Source organism: Crinia signifera, chromosome 1 (genome assembly GCF_055691185.1).
Source record: "Crinia signifera chromosome 1, ASM5569118v1, whole genome shotgun sequence".
Taxonomy (NCBI): Eukaryota; Metazoa; Chordata; class Amphibia; order Anura; family Myobatrachidae; genus Crinia; species Crinia signifera.
Window position 1 is genome coordinate 160260801 of NC_139217.1, and position 13282 is coordinate 160274082.

Here is a 13282-nt window from a genome sequence, read left to right on the forward strand (position 1 = left end):
ACTACATTTGAAAACAGTCATTTATTGCTAGCCAGGAGTGGCGCCACCTCTACCCCTATATATATAAATATATATATATATATACATATAGATTTGGGTGATGGCCTGGCACTCCCGCAGCTGGGTCCAACTACCCTGGTGCCCTCCAAGTCAGATGGGTAGGAAAACAGTTTTTTTTTAAAGCGTGTAATTGGCAGCAAAATAGGACCAATGTTTCAGGGTCTTAGTCACCCCTTTATCAAGGCGTGTCACTTGCACCTTGATAAAGGGGTGACTAAGACCCTGAAACGTTGGTCCTATTTTGCTGCCAATTACACGCTTTAAAAAAAAACCGTTTGAGTGCCGCCTCATCTATCTTCCTATATATATATATATATATATATATATATATATATATATATATATATATCCCGGTCGATTGGGATTTAGCTGTTAATTCACAGCACCAATGATATTTAATAGGTACCTTTCATGACATGCTGCTGGATCTTTTGATTTGCTACCTTTCGTCACATCTATCTATCTATCTATCTATCTAGCTTGTCATACACAAACACCAGTGTGTAATTAATGTGAAACTTTATTTTAAGGTTATACGAAACATTTTAGATTTTTTTTTTTCGTAACATAATCAGCGTATATGTACAGTATACTGTGTATGTCGGTGTTGGTAGTGAGTGCGGCAGGCAGCTGCCGGTGCCCCTGGTCGGAGCCTCGGTCAGTGAACAGCACACGGCGGCGCGGTGGAGTGACGGCAGGGCAGGCTGCTGCCGCCGCTGCTGCTGCGGGAGGAGGAAGAGGAGGAGGGTGCGGAGGAAGCACACACACTCTGCTCTCTCACTAGGAGGAGGAGTCGGAGTAGCAGCTGCAGCGGCGGCGGCCTGAGCGATAGGATGTCCCGACATGAAGGTGAGAGCCGGGGGGAGGACACAGGCAGAGACCCGGTGCTTGCGTCCCCCACACGGGGGTACACAGACTTCCTCATCCCCGGCCCCGGTAAACGCACACTTCACATACACACCGCTGTGCTGCCAGGCCCCGGGCCTCCTCCTCTCCGGTACAGCCGGCTCCTGTGCCTGTGCCCTACTGGCCTTGTAGTCGCGACATGTCGCATTCTTCCGCCCCTCACATGCGTAACTGCCCCCTTCCCCTGTGACTCCCTTCCCCCAGTCCTAGCAGTGGCACTCCCGTTGCTGCCCTCACTGCCAGGCCGAGGCTTGAGGCCCGGCTCCGGGTGATTGGCCGCCCCTGTCTCCCTCTGCGCACACGTGTGTGCTTGTGTGCCCCCCGCCTGCCCTCCTGTGTATGTGTGTGTGGGCATAGGTGTGCCCGGCGGCGGCCCGGGGGCCTGCTGGCTGCGGACAGGAGGGAGAGGCCCGGGAGGAGGGATTGCACTGTCATCCGAGGGAGGAGGAGGAGGGGAGCCGTGTACACACCGGCACAGGGGCCCGGCCAACGGCGCTGTACCCTGCCACCTGCGGCCGTGTGTCACCCACTGTGCCCCCAGCACAGCCCCCGGAGGCTTTTATTGTGGTATCTTTCTCTCTATTTGTGGGACTCCCCCTGTGTACTGGTGTCTGTGCAGGACAGATCCTGCCTGCTGTGTATGTGTGCCTGGTCTCCTATGGCTGCTTATAGGAAAACATAGGTTATGCTTTCCTGGCTAGTTATGTGATGTTCTAAAGGACCCTTATAGGGCAGATTTCAATAAGCACGATGATATTGCAGGTGAGGAACATGGCTGAGGTACAACTAAAGTCACCAGTGTTGTAACCTGAGGTACACACAGATGCACAATGTGCTGTTCATATCCTCTTTATTCCTTAGAACAGTTCACAAACTGGGGTGCCTCAGGACACGTGCAGGGGCGCCTTGGGTTGGTGGACCAGGATAAGTTTATAATTTTTATGGACAAGGTGTCAGGCAAAAGCAGTGCTGGTGGCTACCAATAATAACATGTGGACAAACAGAAGCTAATTCTGTCCCTCACCACATAACTGGGATATACAGTATAAACACAATGCACTTAATTCAATATTTTTTTCTGAATTTCCCAATAATACCCCTTTTACACCAAAATCCCTGGTCGGACCCTGGTCTTTGAACACAGGAGTTTCCAGGGTTGGACCCAGCTTCATACCCCATTTACACAGCACTGTGACCCAGGTTGGACCCAGGTCTGCGCCGTTTACACTGAACCTGGGTCAGCACTGCTTTTCCCTATGGATGACATTAAAAATGTCCATTTTAGGACTGATAAACTGCCATCCAACCTTCCATCAATGATTTAAAATAAAAATGAAAAGACATGACAAGTTAGCATTGAAAAATGTTGGTTTGTTTATTTTGTAAAATATTTTTCAAAAAGTTTTATTCAGTGCTCAAGCACACATAGCGGTATAAAAGTGCAGCATCACCCATGTGCTCTCCCCAGCCCCTTCCCCTGCAGCAGCAGACCGAATCTCCCATGTGCTCCCCACAGTCCCCCCCCCCCCCCCAAAAAAATAATAATAATAATATAAATGATACTACATCCAATTATGATTTCTGTGTGCACTGCCCGTATCCTTCCTGGCTGCTGTCTTTTGCCACTGCAGCGCACTGTGGAAAGGCGTCCAGCACTTCTGGTATCCTTTCAGCACTACCCGGATGTCCCAACCTGGGTTGGGACCATTTACACCGCTCACGACCAACCAGTGTTCAACCCTGGTCAGGACCTGGGTAGGAGACCAGTGTTACTGGACCTGGGTTGACCCCTTTTACACCAACATTGATCTGGGTCCAACCTGGGTTATTCCTTGGTGTAAAAGGGGTATAAGAAACTTTTGGCCATGGGGTGCCTTGAAAACATTTTGATGCTCTAGGGTGCCGTGATTCAAAAAAGATGATGGAACGTACCGGAACAAGAGAATATGTTATGAAATTGGAGGTTTAGGAGAAATATGATGGCACGTTATTTTATGGATTGGCTTGAAGATTGGTGTGATTGGCTTCCATGGAGGTGGCATGTAAACGGGGGATATATCACTCGCGATGAGCGATATATTGTTCAGTGTCCCGTTTGCATCAGTGACCAGAGATGTTCGCTGATGAAAAAGAAACTGCCGGTTTCCAGCGATCACTATGGGGGGAGAAAATGGGAGCGCGCACCCCATCACGAGGAAAATATGGTCGCTCAGCGACCATATTGCTCGCGATATTAGACAAAATCGCCCCTGTTTGTACACAGCCTAAATGTTAAGGCATTTGAAAAGGACCCAGTACTATCTCATGTCTGAAAAGTTAATTTTGATGAAAATCAACAATGTCACATTGTTTGTAGCATGAATATGTATTGGTTACAATTAATATGAATTTTAAATTTGTTAAAATTAAAATTATTGAGAAATTATATGTGCTTATGTATGCTATATGTAGAAACTGGTGACTGTAGTGAGATGTTTAGAATCCGTGAGCGGTCTTCTGGGTTTTGTGGCCTTTTATGAGATCCAATCTACTGAACGTTTTCTTGTGGTTCATTTTTATTACATTTTTAAAATGCATTTGTTGCCTTCTTACAGTGTAGCCAGACATTTAGTGGTCTGAACATTAAACATGAAAACATAGCCTACTGTGTCACTTCACTAGGACGCAATGTCTCGTGGATAATGGTGGTCAATTTTCCACAGACGTAATATGCGGCATTGGTTCATCTTTCCATGTTTAGGTGACAGGTGCTTTTGCTAATTATTATTATTGATAATCAATATATCAATATGTAGTGAGCTAGCTTGGGTCACTCAGATAGCATAAAGGGTCAATCCAATTAGGTGCTAATTTGGTCCTATGAGCCGTTCTCATGGCAATCTCGCACTACGAATTATATATGCCATACATTTCCAAACTAACATTGATTTTCTGGATGAAATTTGTAGGTCTTTTGTGTGCACCCCCCCTCCTCAGTAGGGGAAAAGGATTTAAAGTCTTTTTTGAAAGTGCAAATGTCTGGACACATGTGTAGCACCTCTGATATACCTCTCCTAATATATTATACAGTTGTTGGGATTTGTATAGTGTTAAGGAGATATTAAAGACATGCTAGTTTTCAGGTGAATTTTTTTCTCTACAAGTTTTTAATAATGGGTTAAATAATGTGATACCTTTTGGGTGTTGGGGAGGGTTTTTTGAACTGTGGTAAAAGTTGGTTCAACCTTATTATAAACCTGTATAAAAATGTTAAACATTTACTATCCATTTATTTTTGTGCAATCAGGATTTGCAGGAACGACTTTAGTGATCAACACTTTTTTCCACCATTAGTAAAGGTGCACCTTTTTTTGGAAACCTCCAGTACTTTCCTTGTAGCCCCTAATAGCTTTCTGTATTGTCCAAATCCGTTTGGGGTTCAGGATGGTTTCCTCTTCTTTTTTTTTTTTTTTAAGCGCTCTTCCTACAGGTTGCATTATTTGGGTGTGATGTGAGTTTCCTGAATGTATGTGGTATATGTGAGTTTCAGGAAACAAGCTCCTAATTAATGTTGAATCCCCAATTGTTTACAAAGACTTTATATATTCATGTCATGTAATCCATATTTGCATATACGTGCACAATGACTCCTACTCTTACTAAAGTGGTTGGTGTGTCAGACATATTGTCGATTTGGACTGCATGTTCAAAGATTGGGCATATCGTTACCGAAACGCAGGAGTGCGCATTATTAACAATATACTGGGTACACACTGAACAATATGCATGATGATCGTTCTTCAGAAAAATCATATAGTGTTTACCCAGCTTTAGATTAAAATATGGCAACAGTTTTTCTGTTTGTTTTTATTTTTTATTCTGTGCTACTTTTACGAGGTTATGTTCTGTGCCTTCATGCTCAAGGACTTGGCTCTCCTTGATCTAAAATGCTGCTTAAAACTGACTTATTTGAGAAGTACCTGAATTATAAAAAAAAAAAAAATGACATAGTAATGTATGATTTAAACATTAGCACATTTATGTTGGGTACACACCAGAACGATCATGATCGTGGGCAGATCATGAGACGACCATACGATCTGCTGGAGCACACAATCTGCTAATGATCTGCATCCGATCCAATCTGTTACCCAGTTGACTGGATCGTTTTCAAATCCTGACTTCAGCATGTAGGATCTGCCAAATGACCAGTGGGATGCGCATCGGAATCGGATCTAAAACATGCCAAAACATGCCCAATTTATATACAATCGGTCAAGATTGTATAAAAATTGGGGGAATTGAGGCCAAAACGTTCTGGTGTGTACCCTGCGGATCCGATACGATTTCCCGGCGGTCGGGATCCCGGCGGTCGGAATCCCGACACTGAAATCCCGACCGCCGAAATCCCGACAAGGGGGGGACATGGATCGCCCCCCCTTGCGGGCTCGCTGCACTCGCCACGCAGCGGGCCCGGTGCCTCGCTACGCTCGGCACGCTATTTTATTCTCCCTCTATGGACACCCACGGAGGGAGAAAGTGTCGGGATTTCGGCGGTCGGGATTCCAGTGTCGGGATTCCGACCGCCGGGAAATCAACTGCATCCCGTACCCTGCATTAAACAAACCTGTCATCAGAACTAGAAAATCATTGTTGCAATTTTGTATTGGTTATCTGGCAGCTATATAATTTGCCTTTTTTTTTTTTTTTTTTTTTTTTTTTTTTTATCGTTTACCTCAAAGTCACATCTGAAAAATTACAAAAATTGCGTACCAGTACTACGTGTGTTAGCAATAATAATGCAGGTTGTGATGTCATGCATCTGTAGCTTAATACAGATGATGTACTATGGCTGTAGTCGCACAGTTCAGTTTTATCAATATTCTACATTTCTTTGGTTAACTTGCAGCTTTTTATTTTCTTTTTTACAGTTGCTCTAAGAGACTGCAATAAGAAGGGTGCAATTAAAGCGGGTGATTGCTGTAGTGGTTTGGAGAAGATAGTTATCAAACACCAATAGCTACATCAGACTGGGAGTAACTAAAGTACTCCCTCTTTACAACACAAACTAAAAACACAGGCTAAAATTGGTATTATAAATAGATTGATATATTACAGAATTAATACAGTAATTATTTTTAAGAGAATGCAAAGGTAATCGGGGAGTGTTCTAAAAGACATTTATAAAATAGAACATATTCATGTTCAGGCTCTTTAATAAAGATGTGCTGGATAAAAGGAAGAAAACTAACGGGTTTACATGTGTTAAAGCATGTTTGCTAGTGGCATATATTAATGCATTAGGTAATAGTTCTGTGTTCTAAAATTTTATAAAGTAATGTCAAGAAAAGTATCGTTTGCTTATGTGTGCACGATTATTCTGTATGAAAAGCAGAAAAAGTGCATACATGCCCTCTTGTATTTATCACTAAAATAAAACTTCTCATGTCAATCTAAAGGCCCATACACACCTGAAGATTTTCATTTCAAAAGACTTTGGCAAAATCTTTGATAGATATATCTTTCACCAAAGTAGTGTGTACACACTGAGCTATTTTCCCCAAAAGAACAAGAGATTTTCAGGAGGCGAAAGACTTTGCTGAAAATCGTTCATTATAAATGGGCTGGGTTTGAATTCCAAGTGTTCCATATATATACATTGGTGGCAGCGGGAATATAAATATATGAACATTGGTGGGCAGTGTTGACGGTAATGGATACATTGCTGGTCTGCGCAATAACAAAATATACATTGGTGGGCAGTGTTGGCACTAATTTATGCATTGCTGGCACAGACCAGCAATGTATACGTTACGCCAACACTGCCCACCAATGTTTATATATTTATATGCCCATTGCCACCAATGTATATTTATTTAAATGCAAACTGCCCACCTATGTAATTATTTAAATGACATGCGCGTTCTAGAGTGGGGGCGCAACTGGGGAAAAAAGGGTGGGGAAAACCCATCCATCATCGCCACATCTGCTGGTAAAACCAGCAGATGAACCACTTTCCTAGCGCTGATGCGGGAGCAATCTCTTGGGCATACACACTGGGCAATTTTCTGCCGAAAATCGCTCCAACTCAAGTGTGTATGGGCCTTTACAATGAAAAATAAGTGTAAGCTTTATAACTGGTCAGGTTTCACTTTCTGTTTTTGACCAATAATAATAGATGCCGTGTTCATATATGGGTTCTTCCACTTCCCTTGTTATTTCAGTGCGGGGTAATGGCAAATAGGACAGTGATATAAATGTTGCAGTCTTGGCATATCATAACCTGATGCAAAATAATGGTTGTTTTGAATTACTAGTATATTATAGGTGTATTTCATTTTATGATGTGAGTTGTGTTTTGTAACTCATAGGCCAGTGCACCAACTCTCATTGTTTTTGTTACTTAAAATGAACATGTAAAAACCACAAATGTAGTGGCTAGCATTACTGCCTCACAACTGAGGTTATGAATTCAATTTCCAACTAATGTAATTGTCTTGAGTTTGTGTGTTCTCCTCATGTTTCATCATTCACTTACACCTTGTACTAGGGTTTCTACCCACATGAAAAAAAAATGGTATCTGGACTCTAGGTTGATGATCTCTAGGTCGACACCCAATGGTCAACAGTGAGTAGTATGACACCTATGAATGGTGGTACCCATGGTTGACTGGTTCCTAAGCTTTAGGTTGACAGTTTGTTTTGTTTTAGCCGACATGTGTCAACAGGCGGTACTTCATGCCCTACCATCCACTAGGGCGTGGTTGGAGAATAAAATAATGTGCCCGAAGCATACCAAGCGGACACGGTGCAGTTAGATGTTGTCCATGTTGACATTTGGGACAAAAATACATGAAAACTCATGTTGCCCTTTTGACTGACAACCTTCCCTGGTCGACCTAAAGCTTGTGTCGACCTTAGGACCCTGTCGACTATGGGTATGTTGACCATTCATAGGTGTCGACCTACTCGCTGTGCACCATTGATTGTTGACCTAGACATGGTCGACCTAATATACAATATCCCAAAAATGATGTACTGTGGGTTGTACTTCTGTAAAAAAAATAAACCACTGAACTTACTGTTGTGCTCTGTTACAGTTGCCAATGATTGGCTGCTTTTATTGGATTTAATGCAGCAACAGAAATAAATGGGAAACCACCTGGGATTAGTCTAGTTGGTATGTGTGTCAGCGTATTAGGGAATATAGATTAGTAACAATTATTCAGATAGATATATAGTGGTGTATTTAATGTAGGCTGCTGTTTCCAATGGGAAAGAGCGGCCGTCTATTCAATTATGCCAGTTCTGACCGCTTTTAAGGCGGATTCTGACAAAACAGATCAGACTTGTTTTAAAGTCGTATCTGTTTTGTTGGAAACCGCTGCGGATTGTCGTATTCATGGTTGGTTTTTGACAATCTGCAGCCGTTTTTGCAGACAGACCCACTTTTCAACATTGAATCTGGCTGTCCAGTTTCAGATGAACTAGTAGAAATTGGCACGGGATTCCAACTGTCAGAATCCTATATTGAATACCCCCGTAGACTGTTGATAAGCAAGTGTATGCTCTGTAAAGCGCTGCGTAATTTGTGTGCGCTATATAAGAAACTGTTAATAAATAAATAAGTGTGATTTTTGTTTTTTTTGTTAAATCCTAAATGTATTTAAACAGACCCATTTTCCTCATTTCAACAAGAACTTTTACTTCTCCCCAGCTGTAGTATATTGAACTTTTATAGTACATTCATTTTTTTGTGCGCGTTACTGCATCTGGATGCATTAAAGTCGTACTTGTGTGTATTTTTTTTTTAATAATTGAAAAGCTCAAAATTGCTGTATGTTATACAGGAATGATGTTTTCTGTTTAGAATTTCTCCCCCTTCCTTATTTAAACACTTGATTTTAGTGCACATTTATATTTGGTTACATTCACCCTGTATGTAATTTTTATAAATGATGCGCTTAAACCTTTTGACTTCTCCCTTGTGTTAAAATTGTACAAATTTTTCACTTGAAATAATGAAAATGGTGTTTCCCCCATAGTGTTTTTTTTTTGTGAATTCACATTTACACTGTATGTGCTTGTGCCTTACTCATAGCCTCCTTTGGTGCTGGGCCTACAGTAGCAGAAAGCCTCCTGCATTGTGCTGAGAAGCATGAATCACAGTTCTTATAGTCCAACCCTGTCTCACATGCCTCTAAACATTTCCTGCTTTCTCCTTCCTCCTCTGTGCTAATGTTTCTTAACTCAGTCACTTCACATTGCATTTTACTGTGCAGCTTTGTTTCTGGTATCTCCAAGGTGCTTGTTGCTGTCAATACACTTTTTAAAAATTGGAATTATTATTAGCATAATTTCAGGCATTCTATTAAGCTTTGTATATGTAACCTTACTGATATTTGCTCTTCTCTAATGGAATTCCTTTCTGGACACCTGCATGTTCTCAGAAATTACACTTTTCCTATCAATAAAATGCATATGAGTTGTTCTAAGCAGTATTCGTTTACTTTTATTCTTAATTGCTTTTGGAACCTTCTGAATATCTGGTTTCTAAATAAAGCACATTAGCAGTTGTGATTGCTTTCTGACTGTAAGTGGCTTTTATTGGACTACGTTCCTCTTGTGTCAACCTGTACAAACCATTTACAGTCCCTTTTCCATTCTTCTTTCAACTATGTTGTAGCTGCTTGTTTTGTTTTTTTAACATTTTTTTTGTAATTTTAAAATATTTAAGAAATGGTATGTTATATTTATTTGCAGCTGTAAAAGACTTTACTCCAATTCATTATTAATTGCTTTTAAATACCAAAGCTGCGTGCACACTGCAGGACACTGCAAACATAACAATGTTGCTCAGGATTTGCATGAACGTCACTCCCTTTGCCCCGGTGGCATTGGTAAGTGTGGATGCACTTGCTGTTGCCACCCCCCCCCAGTGTGCGGGAGCCTTTACAAACAATATAGTCAGTGGCCACATACAAGAGTATAGCTGACATTGACGATATTCTCAAATTGAGCTGCATGTACCGACAACAAAGGACGTAGTTCTGATGTAGAGCGCATCATTAACGAGAGTGCGAAAACACTGAACGATAGGTATAAAAATGTTGTAATGACTTGTCATTTTTGTGCATATTGTTTTAAATCAAGTGTGTACACACCTTTAGTGATGTCAGGTCATAATTTTGTTTAATTTGCTTATTAAACAGCAATCAATATTGCTTTACTGATTGGCATTGCTTTGGTGTGAGCTATAATATACAGTGTGTCTATGTCTATCTGTGTGCTTATGGGGAAAGGAGTATTCCACCTTCAGGTAACTATAGGCTTTTATTTGTTATGCAGCTTTTGGCTCTGCTTCCCCTTTTAGGTCTATACTTTATCATAGGAGAGATGCTTACATTGCCTTCGGTTTCAGCATGGCTGTGCATATGCTCGGATTTGAATACATTTCTATTGAAAGTGTAGTTTTCTGTCAAACCATTTCTGACTAATGCTGGTATTGCATAACTAAAATGGTTCTGTTTGCATGTAATGCTGCCCATACACTTATGTGATCAGATGCAATGCGTCATCGCAATGTGATGTCCCATCGCATGTGATCGCATCAAGTGGTGCCCAGTGCAGCACCTGATGTCGCATGCCATCCTGCGATGGACATCGGGTGCTGGAAGAGGGATGGTGTGGGGCGGTGTAGGCGGGACCGGAGCTGGGGACCATAGCGGTGGAGCTTCCAGGTGTTGGGACTTAGCAGCAGCAGCAGTGACTTTAAAACACTGGACGACACTCTGATTGGCTGAGAGCGCCCTCTCTCAGCGGCCTCAGCCAATCAGAGGGCCGTCCAGTGTTTCAAAGTCATCTGCTTCTGCTGCCGAGTCCCACTGCCTGAAAGCTCCACCACTTCGGTCCCCACTACACAGTCTCGCCATGACTCCCCTGCTGCTGCTGAGTCCCTCTGGTCCCCAGCATTACGGTACCGGCTCCCCGCCAGCACTCCGGTCCCCATCCTGGCCCCGCTCCTGGAACCCGCCGATGATTACATTCGAGCAATCGCATGTGGTTAAAAACCACATGCGATTGCGCATGCAATTCGATAAATATTATGTGCAGCTCATAATATCTATCGATGCGACCTTCGACGGCATGCCTGCGCATCACGTCGAATGTCAGCTTAAAAATGCATGCAATCATTCGATTTATCGGCCAGATGTGGCCGAAATCGAATGATTGCATGCGATATCTCATATATGTATGGGCAGCATTACTTTTTGTAGGCATCTTTTGAGTTTAAATGGTGGCAACTACAAAGAAATGCTTATTATAGTATATGAATGCGTGTGTGTGATTTTGTTTGTACTTTTATTACAGATGATTTATAAACATTCAGAATTAATAGAAAGTAACTTAAGGGGCCCAAACACGGAGAGATACTGAAGCGTTCTGAGCAATGCTAGATCGCTCAGCACACAGCCATGTGTCGGTGCTGTTTGTTCAGGTATCGGTCATGGAAAATGTTCTCCGGTGAGAACACTGGCCCTGACCGATTAATATCCAGCTTGCTGGATATTAATCGCTTGGCGATAGCGACAAGTGGGGTTACACTTAGCTATATAGGGGCATTTTCTAAGCGATGTAGTGAGATCACTTGGAAAATGACAGTAACTCGCTACATGAGGAGGGCCCATTCGTATTGTATTTTGTGGTAACCGTCTTTTCTGTGAGTGTCAGAAAAGTGCATGCATGCCCATGCATTTTAAAGGAGGGTGCGTTTGTGTCAGATCCAGCCTTGATCAGCCTGTCTGTCGCAGAGTTGTGGAAGGGTTAGAGTTACTCACACCTGCACAGGTTGGGAAAATCATTTGATGGTGAGTGAGTTGTTAATGGATTTGCAGATGGCCTGCAATCAGCAATCTGTTTGCACAAGGTAGAATTTCACTCTTTCTGGGAGGCGGCGATCTAATTGCAGACCTCTGCAAAATTGCCCATCAGCGATCAGGTCTGAATGAGGCCCTTGCTTACACCATGACTCTTGCTTCGGCATTCAGCTAGTGTTCATTCTAGCACCCACCATCTTTGAAAACCCATGCATTTCTTCTTCCCTGCCTGGGGTGTCGCTGTCTGCTGTAGTGCTTCTAGCACAGCGTGGGCTGTATATCAGCACTGATATGCAAACCAGACCTGTGCTAGAAACACCACAGCAGACCACGACACCCCAGGCAGGGAAGAGGAACTGCATGGATTTTCAAAGATGGTGGGTGCTAGAATGAACACTAATTCAACGCTACCTATATTTCATTGTTTTGAGCCAGTAATAGACAACCTGAAACACTTCAAGGCTTGCAAATGTGGCCTCAGGCTCTAGGGCCATACTTGTCCAATGCTCTTCATAATTAGAGAAAACTAAATGTAATTACAGAATTACACCAGAAAAAAATATAGCAATGTAAGATAAACAAGTGTTCTAAGATAAAATCATGTTTCTGTTAACCTGTTACACGCATACCGCTTTCACATCACATTTGCCGGGTCTGGTCCAATCCTTGGTTCATTTCGGCACTTTCATATCAAACTCTGTTCATCCATTATACACAGGGTGATCTGGTTTTAACCCTCCATATATCCCGGATCAAATTAACGGGTTGTTCATTCCGGGCTATAAGGTTTGGTGCTTTCACATCGCACGTCGACCTGGATCGTCCCAGAAATAACCCGGGTTTGAGGTGCGGTGTGAAATGAGTAGTATTGATTTTAATGTGCCCCATGATCGATAATATTGTGTACATAAAACTGCATTTATACAACAAACTTGAAACTCATTGGTTCATAAATGGGTTTTGTTATAACAAATTAACAAGAATTTATAGCCCAGTTCAGTCTTATGATCTACTTTAGCAACCGGTTGAGTGCCAAGGGATTTTGTCAGAATAGGTGTAAAATTTACCAAGCAAACCTTTTTAGTCATCATAATGACCTGTAATGTTTACATTAAATAGGAAATTGTACATGATTATTTTAATTTATATAACACTTTTAGTGGATGTTTTGCACATCTGTCACAGATGTTGCCACTCAAAGGGTTAAATAAGAGTTGAGACCATAAATGAAGTTTGGTAGAACATCAGTCTCAGAATAAGAGTAGACTGAGGATAAAACCCAAGGAAAGTCCCTGTACATGAAGTAGTAAAGGGTCATAAGCGAAGGTTCCACAGGCAGCATGACTATTAAAGGTGGTTCAATGAGCATGTTTCCCAAATCCAGTCCTCAGTGGCCATCTTCTAGATCTTGCAGTTGGTGTATTTATTTATTACTGGCTGATTATTTCAGGTGTAATACT

General features: G+C 42.1%; 1 protein-coding gene across 2 annotated transcripts in view; it reads left to right on the top strand.

Annotated features, from left to right (window-relative positions):
* Positions 1-748: 748 nt before the first annotated feature.
* Positions 749-13282, top strand: part of KCMF1 (potassium channel modulatory factor 1) — a 78617-nt gene continuing 66083 nt past the window's right edge. Inside the window, exon 1 of one of the 2 annotated variants that reach the window (XM_083175498.1) lies at positions 749-996. In XM_083175498.1, the coding sequence (XP_083031624.1) occupies positions 894-996 (103 nt within the window). In that variant the 5' untranslated portion in view covers positions 749-893. The remainder of the gene's footprint in view (positions 997-13282) is intronic. The other variant, XM_083175505.1, reaches the window with a different exon arrangement.